This window comes from Falco peregrinus, chromosome 12, assembly GCF_023634155.1.
Source record: "Falco peregrinus isolate bFalPer1 chromosome 12, bFalPer1.pri, whole genome shotgun sequence".
NCBI classification, from domain to species: Eukaryota; Metazoa; Chordata; class Aves; order Falconiformes; family Falconidae; genus Falco; species Falco peregrinus.
In genome coordinates this window covers 6347061-6368414 of record NC_073732.1, presented here as the reverse complement: position 1 = coordinate 6368414, position 21354 = coordinate 6347061, and the positions used below count along the sequence as shown (strand labels likewise).

Below are 21354 nucleotides of genomic sequence, written 5' to 3'. Positions count from 1 at the left end.
CCTCTGGAGCCAGTTTCCTTCTCCAAAACTAGATCAGATCAGCCATGACTTTGGCAATGTCTTGGAAACTGTTGTAAGTCGATAACACAAAGCTTCTCTGGGTAACCCCTTCCCGTGCTGAATTGCCTCCTGGTGAAGAAGTTCTTGCCAATATTGAACCTCAGCCAAGGGCCATTACTCCTTGTTATATTGTTGGGGGCTACTAGGTAGTGCTTGGCTCCGTCATCTGTCACTACCTTCCAGCATGCTGGATGAAACCAGTCCAGCTCCCTCAACCTCTCCTTGCAGACCTGTGCCCAAGATCACCAACCATCTTTCTGAACCTCTCTGGTTTCTCCGCATCTCTTTTGAACTGAGTGGCCCAGAGCTGGACATCCTATACCAGTGAAGCCTCACCAGCTCACATAGAGGAGGTTAATAATTTCCTTTATTTTTTTTTTTTTTCACTGACATCATTTTTAGTGAGTCCTGGTATAATTTTGGCCATATTTACACAAAGAAGGCACCACTGTCTTGTATCATGTCTGGTGTATCCTGTTGCTTTTTTGGGGTCAGCCCTGCTTTCCCAGCCTGTGCTGGCACACAGCATTGTCCTGCCCTGGGTACAGTACATTTGCAGTACCTGAGTACTTCTTGTGCTCAACTACTTGTTGCACTGCAAGAGGTTTCTTCTCCCCTGTCCTGGAGTTCCTAGGGCCTCTGGAATGAGGCTTTGCCATCTTAGCCATACCACTGTGTTAGTGTTGTGCACAGGCTTGCAGAGGGTGTGCGCTCTATCATCACCTATTGCATCTGCCTGAAAAGCTTTAAATAATGACAGGGTTACACTTTGTACCTTAAAGTGCTGTGTTCTTGCAGTGATAAAGTACATTTTCACATAGTCAGCTAATCATAAGAGCAAGAGCTCGGAGTATTTTTGAGCAAAATTTGTAGGGGATTTAGTAGGGGATTGTCAAGAATTTATGGAGAGGGTTTCCCAGAAAATTTATTAAATTATCCAGACTTCCGGGTGTGATTACCTTTCTTGTTTTTACTTTTTCTGTTTTTCTGTTTATTAGTTTATTCAGTTCTTGGTTGTCATAGTTACAAACCTGAAGTAGTTCCTGGGAAGGAAAAACTTAGTCTTGAAGCTGTTTTAAGGAGAAAATGGTAAAAGTTTGTGATTAAATAAGTAGATGAGAGCCATACGTTGCTGTCAGATTGGGGAGTTAAAATGTATTTTCAAATCATACACTTCGTATATACAGTTTATTTGGTAGAACACGTTCTTTCTCACACATATTTCATATGCAAAGTAATATGAAAGTTGCAAAAAAGAAAGGTTAACTCATATCGAAAAGGGTGCAAGTTTCTGAATGATCGAGACAGTAGCAAATAATGTTTTGAAAACCTACTGTTTTGGAAAGCTCTTCCTCTTGCTCCTCTGCAGATAATGGCGAAGATGATGATAAAAACCTTTCTTTGCCTCTGAGCTCCTTGCGTGCCTCAGCTGTGGTCATAGTTTTAGTACTAACAAGTTTTAAAGTGTTCCTTTATTAGGCCAAGTATTAGATATGTGCAGGTGTCCACTTGCACAATCAATTATTTCCATGGAAATCAGTTAACAGCAAATTGTGTTTTCAAAACTGTCCCCCTTTTTAATTTGTTCCAGACAGAAGATAATTGCTTTTCGCATTTTGAAGAAAGGGAACATCTGCCCCAGAATGAAGACTTGATTACAAGCAATGTTAGACCATTTTTACAGCTGTTTTTAAAAGGCACAGAAATAGTTTCCCTGGTGTGAAAGTGTTTCTGGCTAAGAACATAAACCATGCCAATACAATGGTACAAGAAATGGCAGGCTTAAATTGCAACAAGGAAACCTTTAGTGCAGACTCAGAACCAAACTTGCAAATGGCGTAAGGATGGTGACAAACCAGGAGTTTTGCCTGAGAAAGGTTGAGGCATGCCCAGACACATTTTGTGAGGTGTACGGCACAGGCTAGAAAGACTTCTCTAAAGAATGAGGTGGACAAAGCTGGTCCAGTCTTCCAGCTGGGAGGGAGGAGTGTATCAGACAGGTGGTCTCTATTTTTCTGTGATGCAGGGCTTGCTTCCCTAATTCCCCTCCTCCCAGAAAGAATGTGGAGACAGGCAGAAGAATTTCATACATGTGTCATGTTATATCTTTGATTGAAATACAGTTATATAGAAATACAGTTCATCATATACACTCTTTCACTAAATGCTGTATTTGAAGGGGTTCCTCTGGTTTTCATGTGCAAGAACAGTTTTAAAATTGCAGGAGAAAACCATGCTGATTCCTCAGCAAAGATAATCAGAAATGTTTGTTGCTCAAGGAAGTGCTGGTACCTAAGATACCCTGCTGGGGTTGTACACTGGGCAGCCTGTCTTCCATGAAAGAGCAGGGGCTGCTGTCCTGGGTAGCAACCTTGACCAGTGTGTAAAGCTTACAGGAGTGATGATTCATTATTATCCTGGGCTGGCAAAGCTGTTCAAAGCAAATGAGCTCCAACAGTGCCCTTTTGTAAAATTTACAGAAGGAAAGAACAGAGTCAGACTTTTGGCCAGATACTGCCTTTTAATGCTCAGATTTCTTCTGAGTTAGAAAGAAGGTTTTGAATAGTTATTTCTATATTTGGCCCTTAGCAACAGCTTTCTGATCACATTGGCAAAAGGAAAACTGGTGCAGCAATGACAAAGGCTGATTTTAAGTGGCATTCCAGTGATCTGGGTAGTTTTCCTCTGGCAAGCCTTTCACATTTAGTAGATACTGTCAAGTCTAATGCTTCTTTTGATGTCACTTCGTCACTTTGCTAATGCTGGTTCTTTTTTCCAACATTTTTTCCCTTTTCATCTTTAAAGGGAAGAAAAATATGGAACAGACTCACATTCACTGGAAAAACACTGGTCTTCTCCCTCCTGCACCCTCCCTGCTACGGCCAAAGTGATGCTACTGCTGTGTCAGGAATAATGCTGTCAGTGTCCTGTGAGGCAAGTGGGAGCCAAGGGAGAGGTGTTTTTCCACTGCTGGCAGTCCCATCATGTGGCACAAGGCTTAAAGACAGGACATAGTTCAATAACCTTTTTCAGGTGTGTTTTCTCACGAAATTCTTTTGCGGCAAAGTAATAAAAGATGGCATCCAGGCAGCAGTTCAGGTTGGCTAATATCATTGCCACCTGAATGAAGAGGCTGATGGTTTGCTTCAGACTACAGTCCACTATCACATGCTGTCTTACCAGGCACTGTAGGCAGATCCCAAGGTGAACGGGTGTGAAGCACACCAAAAACACCACAAGGTTGATAATGACTCGTGAAGAGCCACTGCCGTCTGCTTTCTTTTTAGCTTGGCTTTCGTGATTCAGCAGAATCCAGATGTTTTGGGCAGAGCAGAAAACCATCACTGCAAGCGGGATCAGAAATCCAAAGATTTCCACAGAAACAATGAGGGGGATGCTCCATGCCTGTTCTGACATGTTGTAAAAGCATTTTAAATAATCTTTCTTGTGAAACACGTACATTGGGCTGCTGCAGAGCCAAGCTACTGCCCAGATGAAGCAGCAAATCAGGATAGCCCATTTGGGGGATTGGTTAACTCGACTTTCAAATGGGTGCCTTATGCAGATATATCTGTCAACAGTAATGCAGACAATGATGAAGATACTGCCGTACGTGTTGACAAAATAGAGGGACTCTATGAATGAGCACAAAAGTCCCGGCGCCTCTGTGATAGAGTAGTACACCTTGAGCGGGAGTGAGAGAAGCAGCAAGACATCTGCAAGTGCGAGATTGATCATGTACACTGAGGTTCTCGTCTGTTTCTTCCAAAAGCAGCAGAACACGGAGAGGGCCAGAGTGTTGAGAATCAGCCCAAGAATGAAGGTGGGGATGGAGATCCCCAGCCGCAGTGTCTTTGCTAATCTGTCGATATCAGTAAAATTGCATTCTTTGCTGCTGTTGGTCATTTCTCCCCTAAAACAAAAGAGAGAATGGGTTGGAAATGTGTAGGGTTCCCAGTTAATGCCTTGATATATCAGAGCAAGATACTTTCAAAGACAACTCTGGGCTTTTTTGGCTTTGAGCTAGACACTTCACAAATCTTTGGCTATTATTGGAAGCGAACCCTCATTTCAAGGACAGAGCTTTCAGTTTCCAATTTGAGTGGGTTGATCTATTATAAAGGAGCCTGATCCTTGATAACAGGTAGTCATCATCCACTGACTACCATGCCCTTTAAAATAATCCTTTTCAGATGTTGAAGAGACTGACCCATTCAAACATAAGTTTTCAAAACCCGTAAAGTGTACTGGCTGTCTCTAGTGATTTGTATGTCTATTAAAATTTCCATAACACTTACGTTTGATTCCTTTGCTACGCAGAAGTTAGTGAAATTATTGTTCCGTATTAAGGCAGGTCAGACTGATAGCTGGGACTTTACTCTGACATCCATGATTCCTTATGCATCAGTAGCTTTTGCTGATGTGCTTTTACTACACCTGCATTTCTAGGAATATTTTAATTTCATGTAGTGCTTGTATCTGATGCAGTTCTTTAGAAGATCAGCTTAAGAAGACTGATCTTTTATCTAGGTGCAAACTGAGTAAGCACATTTTCTAGCTGTGTTAAACTTTCAGCATTGGTTAAATTTTGGGTTTGCAAGTACTTTAGAGTTTTAACTGATAATCTTAGATAATCTGACAAAGATTATCAATTAGCAAATTATTATTAGCAAATGGAAGGCATGACACCTTAATAATACTGTTTTTTAAAAAAGTATGATTTGTGTGTAACAAGCATTGTTGTCATTCATATATATATAGATATGCTTTAACAAGCTATGCCTTAAAAGTGCTTTTTTTATAGCCTCTTTAAATCAAAATCACAAAAAATCCTATTGTAGGAGAAGAAATTGGTAGTTAAAGTTCCCAGTCCAGCTCAGCCAACAAAGTAGCTCAAAAAAAATTTAGGAATAAGCGAAGAGGTTTTAAGAACTTGATCAAGAAGACAAAAAGCAATGGGTAGCTCATAAGCACTACCAAATGGAGCTGAACTTTGCTAAAGAAACCAAAAACCAATTGGATAAAGATATTTTTGTTGTTGTTATTTACGCGGTAAAGTAAAATGTGAAAGAGAGAGAGAAATGAAGAACAAGTAGGTCTGCTAAATATTAACTGAAGAGGTGGCCTGGGGTTTTGCCAAATCACATACCTCTGCTTTTCATAGGGATGCTGGTACTGTGCTGGAGGTCAGAGGTGGGTTGACTTACAGGAATCATTGAGTGAGAATGGAAATAACTGTATCTGAACACAGAATGCTCACAGAGCTTAACATGCTCATATTAGTAAAAACAGTTTATTTCCAGCTCAGATTATGGAAAGAAGAGGCACATAAAGATGAAGGTCCAACCCAGTAATTGTCACGAAGTATGCATATTATTAGTGTATCTGGAAAAGGATCAGTCTAGTTTATCCATTGAAGGAAAGAGTGTCAATCGTAATTAAAGCAATTTTGTAACTGTTGAATCAAAGCTTCACACAGGTTTTTCAAGAAAACTGCCAAATCGGGCTTTGAAGTGTCTGCTTTTTCAGATAAGGGAAAGGCTGAAGACTGAAGGTACTTGCATTTCAGTAAAGTGTACTAGAAAAAACTGGGGGTTAGAACAAGGGCTGTTAAGTAGGTGAGGAAATGGTTGCAAGCGAGCTGATGAGGACTACGAACAGGCTGGATACAGGTTACTAGGGGAATGCACAAATTCACCAAGAATACTCCTTGGCAGTGTTTCCCCCAGTGACCCCACTGTAGGAGTGGGTGTGATCTGCGAGGAGGTGCTGTTGGTCAGGGGCTGGATTTGACTGCTACTTCCAGAGAACTGGACTGAGCCACATGTGTTGGACTGTCACAGCTTTGTGAACTTAGCAAACAGCAAAACAAAATCTGGTTGTTATCAGTGGATTTATCTGTCATAAATAAGAACAAAAAGACAATCTTGACTTGTTAGTCAGTCTGAGATTGAGTCAATCCTATCCTTTTGAGCTAGCAAAGTGTGGCAGCTGCTTAGAAAATTATGTGATTGTGGTACATGAGAGGTGAGATAATTCCACTAAAGGTGGAGATGCATTAGTGCCACATGTACAAGGGATTTATTGTAGCTGGATGTTACTGTCACCTGAGAACAGGACAGGTAAGAGGAAATAGGATATAGGAGTGTTGTGCTGTTGTGTGAGCATGGGTGTCCTATGACCAAAAGCATCCATTTAGCTGGGAAAAACCTGATTATGTGAAACATTTTGGGGGAGCAACAACGCCTCTTAATCCAACACTTTATGTGCTTCAGAAATGTGTTAGAAAGTTGCTTGTGATGTCTCTTAAAAGTCCGAGATTTGCTTCTGCTTTCGTCAAGTTTCTATCTCACTGAATGCTTTTTGTTTAGAATGAGTACCAAATTCCATGTAGCACTACTCCTGCAAATTGTTGATTTCAAGAAAGTGTTAGCCAGCTGTCATGGTTTAACCCCAGCCAGCACAGCAACCAAGTGTTATGCAGCTGCTTGTTCAGTGTCCCTGTGTCCCCCCCTGCCACCCCCCACCCCCAGCAGGATGGGGAGGAGAATCAGGGAAAAAGGTAAAAGGAATTGTAATAAAAAGTAGAGGGAGAAAGGAATAAAACTCAAAGGGAAAAAAAATAACCAAGTGATGCACAATACAATTGCTTACCACCTGCTGACCGATGCCCAGTCAGTCCCTGGGCAGCGATCAGCTGGCCTCAGCCAGCTCCCCCCGGTTTATGTACTGAGCATGGCATTCTATGGTATGGATTATCCCTTTGGCTGCTTTGGGTCAGCTGTCCTGGCTCTGCTCTCTCCTGGCTTCTTGTGCATCTGCTCACTGGCAGAAATGGGAAACTTGAAAAGTCCTTGATTTAGAGTAAGAATTACTTAGCAACAACTAAACCAGCAGTGTGTTATCAATGTTATGCTCATACTGATTCCAAAACACATCATTGTAGCAGATAGTAAGAAGAAAAGTAACAATCTCAGCTGAACCCAGCACCAGCCTTTAAACTGGTAATTTCAGGTGCTCTGATGGAGTGCCTAATTCTCAAAAACCTTGTATTTTGGATCATTTTGCTCCCCTCAAGTTTAAATTTCACACCTTGAGTAATCCAAGGGAATTGTTTGCACACAGGCCGCACAGAGTAACATCTTTGCTCGAAATTATTTGAAGATTTTCATTGACAAATAACCTTGTGGTCATTTCATAAGCATCATCTTTACTGCATTGTCCAAATTATTACAAAAAATACTGACAGTACTCAACCTGAAAAATACCGAACTGTACCAAATACATCTTTCCTGTATGGTAGACACTGATTACTATCTTGGTGGGTAATCACTAAGCATATAGAAGTTTCATACAGATCATGTTTCCTTCGTTCACTTATGAGAATTTTGTGAAAGATAGTGTTAGAAGCCTGTTTCCCCCTCCTACACACTGTCCCCCAGTGCTGCCAGTGTGTCACAGAAGAAAGTCAAATTACTTCTATTTCTGTCATTCTCAGATGAATTTGTGCAAATTGTTACTTACCACTGTGTTGTCTTCTGGGTGCTTGCAAACAGATTCTTCAGTGGGTGATTCCAATATTTTTTCAAATACTGAAGCCAGGCTTAGTGCTCTACCATTTCCCAGCTCCTCCTTCTCCACCTTCTTAAAAGATGGACACCATGTTTGCTCTTTTCCAGTTTTCTGAAGAAAATTCCTCAGTCCTCCACAAGTTTCCTGAAGGAATCACCTGCAGCCCTAGGATTGTTTCAGAGAGCTTTGAGAAGCCAAAAGGTAACGTAAGGACCTGTAATTAACACTACTCAGGGAAGTGTGTCTTATAGCTAGTCCAGACCCTGTGTCATCACTGCTTCATTTGTTCTCAATTTCTCCTCCTGAGTGAGGATTTTCCACTTCCTATGGACTAGTTAAATGTTAATTGGGTTTACTGACAGTAGGAGTTTCTGGCTAAGCTGGCAGCAAAGGCATACTGACCTAGGAAATGGAACAGCAAGGTTTAACAGTATTCGATTCGCTAGGTTTTTTGTAGCGCAGCAGGATGCATGAATAGTTTCCTCTTTGTAGCTCAGATCTGAGCTCGTCTGGCTCTAGTTGGGACTCACCCAAGTCTCTATGTTAGCACAGATTGGAGATGACAGATTAAGTATATTCTAATCTATGAAAGCTTCATTAGCAGAAACATCCTCATCATAAAAGCTGTAACTTACTGTAAATGTAGGTGTAGCTTTAATAGTAAGGAAATGATAATCACATGACAGAACACAGCAAACTGATAATTCTTAATCTAGCTATACTACAAAAAAGGAATGAGGAAAATTCAGGTCACTGCTTCAGCAAAGACATTTCCAGCATTTACCATAATTACCCTTCTAATCAATACTAACCAAGTAATATTACTGCTATGAAGCAGAGTTTGTTTGTATCTATTTTCTAGAACATTATTCATATTAGATATATTATTCTCTTGTGTATGCACAGAAGAGTAAGATGGCTTAGTGCAATGAAGAGCCTTATCTGCCTTATATCTCATCTGTAGCTGGATAATTTCTTATCATTTTATTCTAAGTATTTTGATTATAAGAAAATATATTTATGCTTAATACTAAAGCAGAAATATTTCTACTTTAAGCTAAGTAACACTACATATTTGATTTTACTGTTTGATCTTCATAAAAATAATCCAGCCAGCTTAAAAATAGTGCTCTACAATCAACACTGCTATTAAACTATAGAAAAAATAAGTTAAATAAGTTATTAGTTGAACTAGGAATGACTTTACCTGAATCTCAGCAAACAGATCAGCAGCATTGCTTCAGACCAGGTTGTTCTACAGAGCATGAGAGGATTTGCTTACAGCCCATACCCTAACAGTACTCTTACTAAATGGCATAACCACATCCGTCTTTTCTTCTTTAGTTTTCTCTCCCATATTTCAAAAGCACTCTGTGTTTCTTTATATAGACAAGTGAAGGTGAAAGAGTGTAAAGACCTGAGTCCTCAGCTGTTTCTACTCAGTCAAGGTAGGGCAGGGAGCAGTTTGTCTCCGAAGCCAGGGTTGGTTTTGGGCTGGACTTTACCTGCTGTGAAGCAACTGAGAGCTTTCATGGGCTTGTGGTGGCTACCTCCAAATTTCCAATTATTACTTGAGCTGGAGGGGAGATGAGGAGCTGGAAAGTTGTAGGAGAGACTGTCATAGAAGTAGGGTTTCCCCCAGTTTCTGCTGTTTGCATCCTGGAGATCAGTAGTTTAGCACTCAGATGTTTTGAAAGATACAGCTACTTACACGCAAGCAGCTGTTAAGCTATTTAAAGGGAATGTGCCAGTTTTAGCCAGTTCAGGTGTTGGATTCATAACTGCAAGTCAGCAAACAAATGCTTATTGGCAAGAGGAGTGAGGTATATGGAGTACTAAGCTAGTGCCTTATATGTGGCTTATATAGTAGCCAAGACAACGCTTTTCTTGAAATGAGCTTCCAACGATTTTCCATCAGTAACACTTCCCTGATGGACTCTGAAGCTTTTCCTCTGCTCTGGGAGGTGTCATGCAAAGCCTTTTGGAAAGGTAATTATGCTTGCAAAGAGGGAACAGCAGGAATTTGGGGGTATTCATCTACTACTCTCTTTAGGAGATAGTGGACAAGGGTGGGACATAGCAAAGGACCCAGAGCTGCTGGTCTCAGGTCCTGGCCAGCTGTGGCTTGGTTCGGACAGACATCAGGTGGATGTTCATACTTACATAAAGTGACATAATTTACTGAAAAAAAGTTCATTGCTGTTTGATGACAATGTGACATTCTCATACATCATAATTTTATCTCCAAGCAACAGAATTGGCAGTGTAGAACCCTGAGTAGGGGCTCTTCTGTGTATGTCATATGGACACTTTGTAAGGAGCAGCACAAATAGTCTGTCTCTGGAACCACTCTGGCTGAAGTATGAAACTCAATTCCTAGTGCCACTCTTCTGACTTGTGGACTGCTCTTTTACCTTGCATATTGCAACCCTCTCCTGTGGCGGGTGTGTGTGTGAGAAAGCTCTAAGTGACATTTTTCAAATTGCCACCTGGCTTTGGAGGTAATTTGGTCTTTCTGGGGAAATTCTGCCCTTCCTGAAGAAAGAGTAGCACCAGCATTTATACCACAGAACTTGGATTTCTTAACAATTTCTTAACACATTTTTTTGTCCCCATCTCATCTAAAAATGAGATTTGAATTTAAAAAAAAAAAAAAAAAGAAAAGCAGAACCCAAACAAAGGTGGTGTAAACCTCGTAAGAAAATCATATGCATGGCAGGGGAAGTGAAGGCAACATGATTCATATCTGTTGGGAAATACATTATGGAATTGGGAAGTTTCAAGGGCTTTTCAACTTTTTTCTTCTCAGAGCTGTGGGCTAGCTACAGGTCCCAGCAATGGACAATAGTGAATCTGGAGTCACAAAAAGAAATCTAAGAGTGCAATTAAATATTAGCAGAAAACAAATACCCTACAATTATGTGTGACTTTTGAATCAATTATTCTGTGTCACGTTGCAGCTGAAAGGGAGTTGCTTCTTTAATCCTCTTGCCACAGGCATGTTCCAGACTCAGCTTAAAAATGAATTTTAGTACTTTGGGCTGCCCTCAATTCCAGCACTGTGTTCATTCCTTGTAGCTCTATGAACAACTTCCCACTTAGTATCACTTGATGCAGCAGAGCTAAACAAAGCTAAAAGTATCAGCATTTCTGTACATATCAACCGCATGCTTGCTAAGTTGGCAATTTGCTTGTGGTATGTGTAGGTTCATCGCTTGTAGGTAAGCATGTCATTTGTTGGTGTGCATATAAATCAAGGTTGGCCTTTTTGGTTTGAATTAGGACAACTTTAATCTAGAGTATATATAATGAGGGCAAGTTATGAATGACTCCCATACCTGCAGACAGGTTATTGGCTGAGAAATGAGAGTTTGTTTGCTCCCTGCCTTTGGTGACTGCTTTTGTAATTTTTCCCACCAGATGCTATACATGAATATGCTCAGCAGGAATTATTTCAGTGAGTCCTTTGTGCTCCTGGTGCCTTTATCACCCAGAACTGTTGCTTGTGAAATGCTGAATTTCAGGGACCCAGGCAGCTGCATGGCTCTGAGGTTTTCAACGGAAAGAAGGGCTTTGTTTGTTTCAGTTTGTTTATTTTTTTTTTTTAATTAGCCACTGAAATGTGCTGGATGTATATTGTTTGTCTTGCCTAGAGACAACAATCTTACCAACCTTATCCTTTCCCAATGTGGCATTTCACCTAGAAAATGAATAAATAGTGGCTGGAAGAACCTAGCCAAACTGAGCTACTAAAAGAAAGTGTATGAGCAAAAGATTTATAACATTTGTGGCAAAGACGAGTAGGGGGGTTTGTGTTTTGGGGTTTTTTTCCTTCTGTTTTTTTTTAAAATTTTTGTTTTGTTTTGTTGTTTTTGGGGTTTTTTTAGAGGTTGGTGAGCCTTATCCATCTTTTAACCTCTAGGTGCAATAAATGCTGCTCTTGCTAAGTCAGGTAACAGCAGGTAGCACTTGTCATTTTCAAGGAATCCAAATATGTTTCAAAGAAAACGTATTTGTACAGTGCAAAACCACATTCATTTGCATTACAGCACTGTGAAGTCTGCTGTTCTTCTTTTTTAGTGGAAAATATATCAAAGCAGCTTTGCAGCCCAGCTTTCACAAATGCCTAAAATATGTGTTTGCTTCTACCTAATGGCCAGAATGGAGGCAGTTGGGTGTCAGATCTACAAGTAGGATGCTCAGCTGCAAATTAATCAAATTTCAGAAGTGGGGTCCAATGTGTTTCTGAGCCAGTCTGAAGGCATCTGTGACTTGTACTCCCAGACAGCTATAAAATATCATCTCAGAAAACAAGACTTAATCATCCAGAGCAAAAAGAGTCAGGAAAAGATATTGCTCAGTAGAGAGCTAGGAGGTGAGTTAAAAACTGTCTGTCTTTGTCCTTGTGAAGAGTGCTGGATGCAGCGGGGAAATAGAAGGCCTGTCAGCCCAAGACCTGAGTCTAAGCTATCTTCTGTGTTGTGCTGTGACTGGTTTCTGTCACTTTTGTATGCGTTTAAAGGTTTCAAAGTCTGGATGCCCAAAGTGATTTCAGCTTACAAGTTGTCTTGTTCTGAGCAGGCTACCACAGCTTGCTACCCCAAAAGAGGTTGGCCTCCTTCTTGTAAGAGGGGAGATGTTGAGGACTTAATCTAACTCCAGCTGAGCAGCACACTCCTGGAAAGGAGAATTACACAAAGAGCTCATGATGCTATCCCCTACCCGAAGATGTACCTTGATGTTCTTTCTGTCTAAAGAACAGACAAATTGAAGAACAAACTCAATTTTCATTGGTGACTTAGAAATTGTTGTTTGTACTTTGTTGGAGTACAAACACCATTTTCTTATCTGGAGGCCTTTTGCTTCACACTAGTACTCTTTGGGTTGCTCAGTACTCTTTTCCTCATCTCCGTAACAATCAAAGTCTGACTTACACTGAATTATCTTAATTGCACAATTGGGAACTGTGGATGGCTGGGGCATTTTGTTTTTCTCATGCACTTTTTTGCAGCAAGTGTAGGAGACCGCAAAACTGGAAATCAGGAAACCTGGCAACTGCTGTTATTTTATGGGGAACAGCCACATTCAGCCTCTCCAAAATGAGGCGGAGACCTTTAAAGGCAGCCCAGGACAGAGCAAACAGTGCAGTTGTTCTTGGAGCCAGCCAGCGATGAGTGTAGATTTGTTTCTGACTGCATTTGAGAAACCTTACGAAGGTTTCTTAGGGTCGCATGTTGAGATGAAAGGAGCTAGCTAGTCTGGTGTGCAGCCAGTCTCATGCTAGTATGGTTGAGTGAGCAGAACAGTGGGAGTAGTATTTTGAGGTACAGAGTATCTTCAGCTGTATCCAATTCAGAAATTCACCAACAGGTGATGCATGCAGGGTGGCATCTCCTTCCTAACTTCAGAGACCCACAGTATACATCTGGGCTGAATTTATCTAATTCACGATAGTTCAATTTGGTCTTCCAGAGCCAAAAAGGCCAGTTAGACATGGCCAGTGTCAGCCAGGTGCCACTGAGGAGCAACTAGTCAAGCTGTGGGCTCAGCTTTAGTGAAACTGGGTAAGAATAGACACAGAGCTTCCTGCATGAATGTGCTTTGCAGTCTGCTCCAAAAGATTCACCAGAACACCCCACCTGTGCCAGCTGGCCAGCTGAGAGGGTTTGTGGTTGCTCAGCATAGCTGAGCTTGTGCTGGTTAAGCACAGCCCACAGCAATTGCCATCCACCAAGACACATGCAATTCTTACAGGCGTTTCTGTCGGATGTATACAGACTGTATCTTGTGAGGAGCCCTCTGGAAAGGGAAAAATGCAAGGCTGCTGTGTTAATCTTTTAAAATAAGGAAAAGTTTTTGTTTAATGAAGGTGTCATGCTCACTGAGCAGTGGCACTGCCAAAGGAAATGTGTGCACAAAACTAAGGTTTCAAACAAAACCACCGGCTAATTTCACAATCATCCAGTAAAAGGAACTAATGACTAGCAGCAGTGTGGATACAAACCTGGGACCTGAGCAGGGATACCACATGGCTCCTTAGCAGGCTTCCCGAGCGCTCAGACTCCTGTGGGCTATAACATCATACTGCAGTGAAATAGGCTATTTCCCTTCGTTTTTGCCACTCCAGTTGCAGTGTGTGGTTATTGCACGCTATTCTTTTTCCTGACACAAGCAGCGATCAGATGAGAAAGCCATGTTCTGCTCACCCATCTATACCATACAACATAATAATCTGATAAATGGTATGTCTAGATATATTTTTTTCCCAGCCTTTGCATTGCATTTGGTAACAAAATACATAATGAACATATTTCATAATATAGATAATTAATGACAACATAATGAACAGTATTTTCTTTGAATTTTCTTTATACTGAGTATTACCGGAGTATTACACTGCTGACTGGACCATCACCCTTTTCCGTCTGAACTGATGGAAGTCAACAACCATCACTACAGTCTGGCACAGACGGATGCCAGCGCAGGAAAGCAACAGCAGCCACACAGCACATTTGCGTCTTGCACAGTCATTCCTATACCTTCATGCAGACAGCCCTGCAAGAAGGGGTAGGAGCTGCCTTATCTGCAGGGTTTATGTGCTCTTAATGCTATGACTTTCTGAAAGACCCACTTCTGTCGGATGGCTTGGACTGAAAAAAAGCTGACATGTGGAAACTGCATTTTTTCCATTTCCTTTATCTTTTCTTCATCCATCTCTCCTCAGTGTAGGGACTGATATTTCTGGAAAGGAAGCGCTACACACTCAAGCCTGTGGCTGCAATGAATTAGAGGCAAATGAAAATCACAGATTGGCCTAAAAGTATTATTTTCCAGATCTGTGATGTGCCCTGTTTCATTAATGCATGTTGTCTTTGCACTTGGAATCTTTCCCATTTTAGCTTATGTGTTGCCAATTTGCCACTACTTTTTGATTGTTTTCAGATCAGTGTGTGTTCAGCTGTGCATTAACAAGGCATGGCTCAAAGCATGGCTCCAAGGATTGCAGAGAAGCAGGACCAGATCTGACCGCTCACAGGCCAAAATGAACGTTGCTGTCTCAGGGACAAGGCCATCTGAGATCGTTTCATCTGAGATTGTGGAGGATTGTTTCTCATTGTATTATCTGACCTGGGCAATGGCAGTTAGCGTGCCCATGGCTCTTGTGTTTGCTTAGCTTGTTTTTTCTTGAGGTTTCTGCAGGCTACAGCACAAATTGCTCCATCACAGCCTCTGAAGTGGCAGGGTTCACTTGTCAGTGTAGACTCTCCAGCCTGTGTCCCCTCATCGTGGCAGTTAGAGCTGAGGTTCTGAGAACTGCTGTCAGCCTCACTGCTGCCTTAAGAGTGTCCTGACAGATCCCAGGGCACCAAAGTCCCAACTTGAATCATGGAGTAACTTAACGTGGATCATGGAGTAACTTAACGTGGAGATGCAGTGAGTGCTGCTAAGAAATAGAAAATGCCCAGGAAGAGCTAGCCAGATAGAGAGAGACACACACAGACACAGGCACACAAAAACAAAAAACAACCCCCCCCCCAAAAAAAAACAAAAAAAGAAAAAGAAAAAAAGAAGACATTTTAATAAAATGCTTACAGGGATACCTGCATTTACTTCAGTCATAGTTTTGAGTGGTTGCGGTGCTGGTGGAGGTTAATGCTACACGACAGTGCCATCTTGGGGCAATTTATATCTGAGTTGGACATGAGGCGTCAGGGTGGATGGAGCTGGTTTGCCTTTGTGTGGTACACTCTCGCCCTATATATCTAAAACAACGTATGTGTATATATTTGTGTGTGCATCGATATTGTAATGACTTATTGACAGTCATTATGTTGTTACATGTGGGTTACGTGCACACTTACTTTATGAGCTTTATTTTGTTCTCATCTCTCCTAATCTGTACTGGCTGACTGCTTTTTATTTTAGTAAGACAGCCAGCCTTTGAGAGAGAGCTCTGTGTTATGCTGCTGAAAAAATGTCTCTTTGTGAAAACATGGTTTTCTCTGTTCTCCTTTGGAAAGGGCAACTGAGCAAATTTCCTTATTTATTCCAGTGCAGAAGGCATCTCTGCCTTGACGAGAATTGGCCATCCTTGAATCTGGAATCTGAAGAGGACAGTAATGGAGGTAAGTTCAATCAGCTGTAGCTTGTTTCTTCTATGCATGTAGGTTATCTGCCCTGGCTATTGGGATATGGTTAGTATTTAAAATGTGGATTTAAAACCTGGTGGATCTTGGTCTCAGAGTCTTGGAGGCTGCAGAAGGGAGAGCAAGGTGGGGATGCTGCAACATGCTGCCAGCCCAGCTGGCTGCCAAGGGGCAAAGGCACTCGGGCTTGTTTCACAGAGAGTGGAAATTCATCCTCCTTTGTGTGCAAAAAGGTTGTGATGTTTGAGCCTGACGGTAGCTAGACTTTCTTCTGATGTGTAATGTTAGTGTAGCTGAGTCGATATGGTTGTCTTTGTTCTGGCTGCCTGCCATAGCCAAGTGTCTTTACACACAAGTCAGAGCGAATGAATGGCTTTGGAAATAAAACTGCACTTCATTTGAGTATAATCATGCCACCTACAATGATAATCTTCTAGCTTTCCACTTCAGACCAAGTGCTAGAGATCTATTTGAAATGTTGAAAAGGTCCCTTCGCTTTAGCACAGGTGCATTCCTATAAATAGCCTGTATTGAAAAGCCTCATAACATGAAAGGTATCAAGAAAGCAATCTGCAGGAAAGTGAAAAACCTCAAACATGAAAAGCTCTCAAATTAACTAATGCTAGAATGGTAGAAACTATCACACAATCAGATGCAGACTTTTTTTGGTCATTTTTTTGAGCAAAGAGAAAAGCTAAGGTTTTTTTTTTTTTTTAAATGTTAACGGACGTAAGTTTTGGCAAGTAACCTTACCAGGTTAATGAAATATCATCCTGGGATGACAACTTTTGAATTTCTGTGGTCCACCCTCTGAATGATCCAGCAAATATCTGAAGCCCAGAGTGGTCCAGCCTGCCTGCAGAGGTTGGGTGGGCGTGTGTGGGTCTGTCTCTGTGGCAGCCAGGAAGCTCTGCACTTTAAAAATGCACTTTTTTCACTTTGCATCCGGCTAGAGGTGTGTTGGCCTGTGCTAGGTGTGGAGGCCAGACATGAGCATGGCTGCTCTCAGGGATGACTCTTGCTGTATATTGTGCAGGGTTTTGTTGTGCTGCAGTGTCCTGGGCATGGGGGCCTTTGAGGAGTCAGATAAAGGCCCCGAATATGTGATATGAATATATGACTAGCTAGCTTTCTCCAAGAAGGACTGCCTCTGGTTTTTATGCTACAAACCAGGATGGTCCAGGACTGCCTCATCCTTGAAGGGGACGAAGGGTGTGTGAGCCGAGTGCAGGTGCCAGCCTCTACTAAAATAATGATCGTGCTGTTATAACAGCTTGCTCTGAATAAACCTCATTTCTTCCTGCGTTGGGTGGGAAGGGTGCTTGCTAAGAGCATGGTAGTCATACAGGGATTGTACTGAGGTGACTGAGAAACTGGTGAAGGTAGGTTATCCTGTAGGAATTTAATGATACCATTGCCCTGAAGTCTTGTGCTTTTGGACTCCCCAGTGTTCCCAGGGATTACCTTACATGCACACGTCAAGCGTGACCTATTTTGGTCTTTGCAGAAAGGGGATTTAAATGCGATGCTGAGCTTAAATTTTCTAGGCCAGTGGAAACTTCCTTTGCAAATCATTTCACTGAACCTAAACCTCCAATTAGGATTGTTCTGGAGCACTCAGATGAACAGTGCAACTGGCCAGATGTGTAGATATTTTTCCAATTCCACCTTAAATCTGCAGTATTCCTCAAGCAGCATGCCTTCACCCACTCCGAGATCACAGCCTGAAGGTTATCTCCCAGCTTGGAAGCGCAAAACTTCCCTGGAGATGCCTTCAGCTGGTGACGGACTTGCAGCCCACCAGCGCCCGGTCACAGCTCAGGCCTTTGCCTCTCTGCCAGAATGGGTGCTGGGTGTCTTCCCGGGGCCAGATCCTCTGCTCCTGCGGGATGAAGCTGCAGCCTGTAGTGCTGCCAGAGAAGGCCAGTGTGGTGGACCCCCAGAGCTCGGCGTGGGGCCATGGTGGGAGAGGGTTCAGGGCCTCCATCGGTGCTCAGCAGCAGAGGGCAGTAGCAGCCTGGGGGATGTGTTAAGTTAAGCAGTCACTAGCTAAAGCCATGACTTGGTCATCACTTCAGCCCTGGCAGAGTTATCCTGTCAGGTGTGGGGTGAAACCCACCTGATGGGTCCCAGGGTGCCTGGCTGTGACATTACACTGCATCTCTGTGATGGGTGTTGCTCCCCATTGTTCGACAAAAAAGTCTTCAACTGAGTTTAATTTAAAACTAAACCGTGTTGCCTCTCAGCTTTGGTGTTCTGAAGCATGGCAGCAGTATTGCTTTGTGCTGGCATAGCTCGCAGCTTGTAGAGGAGCAGCATCTGTCATGTCTCTCTGACCTTGCACAGTTGCGAGTAGAAACACCTCATTTTTGCAGCCGGTGGGAAGAGGCTTTACCTTCATGCTGCCTTTGATCTCTGACAACTTACAGTCAAGAAATTGGTGCATAACCCAGAGTTCTTGCACAAGAAAGCAGTAGTATTTCCAGATTTTTATGTAGGCTGTCAACTAACAGGGACTAGAGTAATTCAGAATGTTATAAAGCAAATGGCTGTAGTTTATGAACATACTCTTTTGGAATGATATTTCCCTGTTTTATTGTAAGTGTTGTGAGAAGTGATTCTCTGTGGTCTCCTAACCTAAGACTTGACTCTATTTACAACATGATTATTTGCTGCAGGAATTAGAGAGCCTACGAGACAGTGGAAGTGAAGTTTAGTATTGCAAATGGTGTTGACAAGTTGGATAAATGGTTTAGAAAAGAAAGTATTTGATGAGGCATAAAGACATATGCAAAATTTTGCACATACATAGGAATAGTTGTAAGCACAGATGTGAGATGTGGGTGAGCTTGATATGCTGCAGATCTGAAAAAAGGGATCTGGGTCTTAGGGTGGACTACAAATGGAATATGACTGGAAATTAAATGGAAGATTATGCTGTTGTAGAAGAAAGCAAACATGATTTTGGGATATGCAATTGTTTAAGGTTTTAAAAGAGCTATATTCAGTCTTAGGTGCCTGTCTTAAAAATGAAAGAAAGAAAAAACCCCGGTCAATCCAAGAGAGAGTGTAGAAAACCTAGAAAACAGGAGCAAACACAGTGAGCTACATCTGAAGTGCAGAAGCAGCTGGGTATATTTAGAGCACAGATGTTGACATGTGGAGGGTGTAAATAGGTCTTCAAATAATGAATGGTAGCTATGAAGGGGAAGGAAATAAGTAGTTTGCTATATCCACTGCAGATGGGAAAAGAAATAATGGATTTACACTGCAGCTGGAAATGCTCTGCCTGGAAATTAAAATAAACCCTTCTAATGCTGAAGATAGATGAAACTAGAAATACCCCTTGGTGTGAGGTGTTAATAATAGCAGCCTAGACAAAATTCTGCTAGTTATAATGTGGGAATACTTGAGCTGGCCTATCTTTAGGTGGTGTATTCCTGCCTGTGCTTTCACATGCAAAAGACTGAGGCGAATTAGAAATCACCTTGGATAATGTGACAGCTACATGTGTGTTAGCACTGAGGGCAGCAGAGAAGACCCTAACTGCACACTTGGAGTACAAATCAATGTAATCCCAGAGTGGCATAAGCGCTTACCTTGGTATGAGTTGTCCTTATTTTTTGTAGGTTGACAGTAGCCCTTTATCAGGTGGAATAAACACTAGATTGCTTTACTCCATGCCTAATTTAGCACAGATTTTTTTCCCTGATCTCAGCAGTGGCTACAGCTGACTGAAAGTCAGGAGTTTCCCCATACATCATTGCACTCCATAAAAAGAAACCTAGCAACAGATAGCTACAAAAAAAGGAGGAAAAAAGAAAAAGGAATGTGAAAAGAATTAGTGTCATTTTCTTCAGATGCTTCTTTGCCATCTGCCGTCTGTAGGCAAGAGCTAGCTTGTCCTTCCTGGATTATTGGCTAGAAATAGAGGTAAGGGAACTTGTGTCTTATTTTATAATTTTTAGGAGCTGGCTACAGGGTGTTCCAAGTTTCACTGCTAATTTTGATATTAAAAAAGGTAATATGCATTGCATGGATCTGTGGCAAAAGAAAGTAGATCGTTTGTACATCATTTTGTGTCATTTGACTAAACAATGTCTAAATTATTTTAAATACATTATTATGCTGCCAAAATCACTAGTGCTGTGAAAGAAAAGGGTAGAAATACCACCCAGCTGCAGTTAGCATAGATGACAAGCCTGGTGCTAGTAATTGTTGGCTACGTCACTCCTCTACTAGTTTTCCGCAGCTTATTTTGCCTTACATGGAAAAGAATCTAGTAAATAGATACAAACAAGGTATCTGCCCAAGAGTGAAAGAACGCCTTATTTTTACTGTTTAGGTGAATCACTTACCACAAACACCATAGGATTCTGCTCTGTTGTACTGAAATTTAATGATGAGAGCTTGCCCCAGTGTGCTGCTTGCGTTGCAAGTAAATTAACAGTGATCAGAGCATTACTTTTAAGTGTTTTCCCTTCATCTAGTGTTTCTAGCTTTTCAGCAGCATCTTCACTACACCCTCAGATTTAGAGGTTGTGTTGCAGGCACAAGAGCTCTTAGGCAAGCGTGTAGGAGAGCCAGGCTTGGGGCTGGGTGGGTGCTTGGGCAAAGACAGGGGCAGCAGCAGAGGCTGTGTTGGTGCTGGCAGGGTCTGGAGGGCTTGTTGTCAGCAGGGGTCACTGGGTTCAGCGCTGAGGGCTGGCGCACGCAGCAGCCCATAACCCAAGGCAGCAGAGCTCCCATAACCCAAGGCAGCAGAGCTCCCGGTTGAAAGCTCTCAGGTGGAGTTCCTGAAGAGCCTCTTTCAGCGCTGCATCGCCAGCCCGGTGGCTTAGGCAGCTCTCAGGGATGGTGGGGGTCCGGCTGCAGGCAGGCTGAGGAGGACGGCTGTCCGTCCGTCCTTCTGTCCATCCGTCTGTTTGTCCGTCTGCCTGTCCACGTCTCCATCCATCTGTCCGTCTGTCTGAGGCTGCGCCCCTGCATGTCCCAGCTCACAGGGAGTTGCCACTTTGCTGAGGTGGGTATCCAGGGTCTCAGGTGTCTGAAGTCAAGCCAGCATCTCGGTGGGCTTGGAAACATCCCTGCCAGTGTTTCCCCAGTTAACTTGTGGAGCCAAGGAAGAAGCCTACCTTCGGTTACTTATTTAAAAAAGAAAACCCTTATAGACTGTGATATGAAAGCAGATCTAACATGCATTGTCAAGTGTTAACCCTATCACAGGAGATGATACCATGTCACTGGCTTGAGTGGTTCATCCTGTGAAGTTTCTTGAGAACAGCCCTGTGGCCACGAGCTTTTGCAATTCAGCACACCCGCCTGCGGCCAGAGGTGCCTGGGGCTGGTGGCTCCAGAGCCAGTGCTGTTGCCTCTGGTCCAGGCTTGCTGCAGGTGCCAGCTGAGGGCTGCATGCATCACTTCAGCTTGCTGCAGTGCTTTCAGCTGAGGAGAACAACCAGGTTAAAATATTACCTTCAAAGTCTTTGTCTCTGATAACTCCAACATCCCCAATATCTCTAACAGCTTACACAGGCCACATGGCTGACAGTAACAGGGAAGTGCTGCAGTAACA

The 21354-nt window shown here is 42.4% G+C and overlaps 1 protein-coding gene across 4 annotated transcripts; it reads right to left on the bottom strand.

Annotated features, from left to right (window-relative positions):
- Positions 1–1189: 1189 nt before the first annotated feature.
- GPR55 (G protein-coupled receptor 55) lies at positions 1190–9618 on the bottom strand. Of its 4 annotated transcripts, XM_055816928.1 has the most exons (5): positions 8840–9618; positions 7585–7797; positions 6715–6885; positions 5210–5445; positions 1190–3973 (listed from the first exon to the last, which is right to left on the bottom strand). In XM_055816928.1, the coding sequence occupies exon 5, from the start codon at positions 3964–3966 to the stop codon at positions 3043–3045; it is 924 nt and encodes a 307-aa protein (XP_055672903.1). In that variant the 5' UTR covers positions 3967–3973; positions 5210–5445; positions 6715–6885; positions 7585–7797; positions 8840–9618; the 3' UTR covers positions 1190–3042. The 4 variants fall into 4 exon arrangements, with proteins under 4 accessions (XP_055672903.1, XP_055672902.1, XP_055672904.1 ...); XM_055816927.1 differs by lacking the exon at positions 5210–5445; XM_055816929.1 differs by lacking the exons at positions 5210–5445; positions 6715–6885 and having other exon boundaries at positions 7585–7816.
- Positions 9619–21354: the final 11736 nt, after the last annotated feature.

Coding starts and splice junctions, on each gene's coding strand:
- GPR55 (XM_055816929.1), bottom strand. CDS start 3,966: ATGACCAACAGCAGCAAAGAATGCAATTTTACTGATATCGACAGATTA.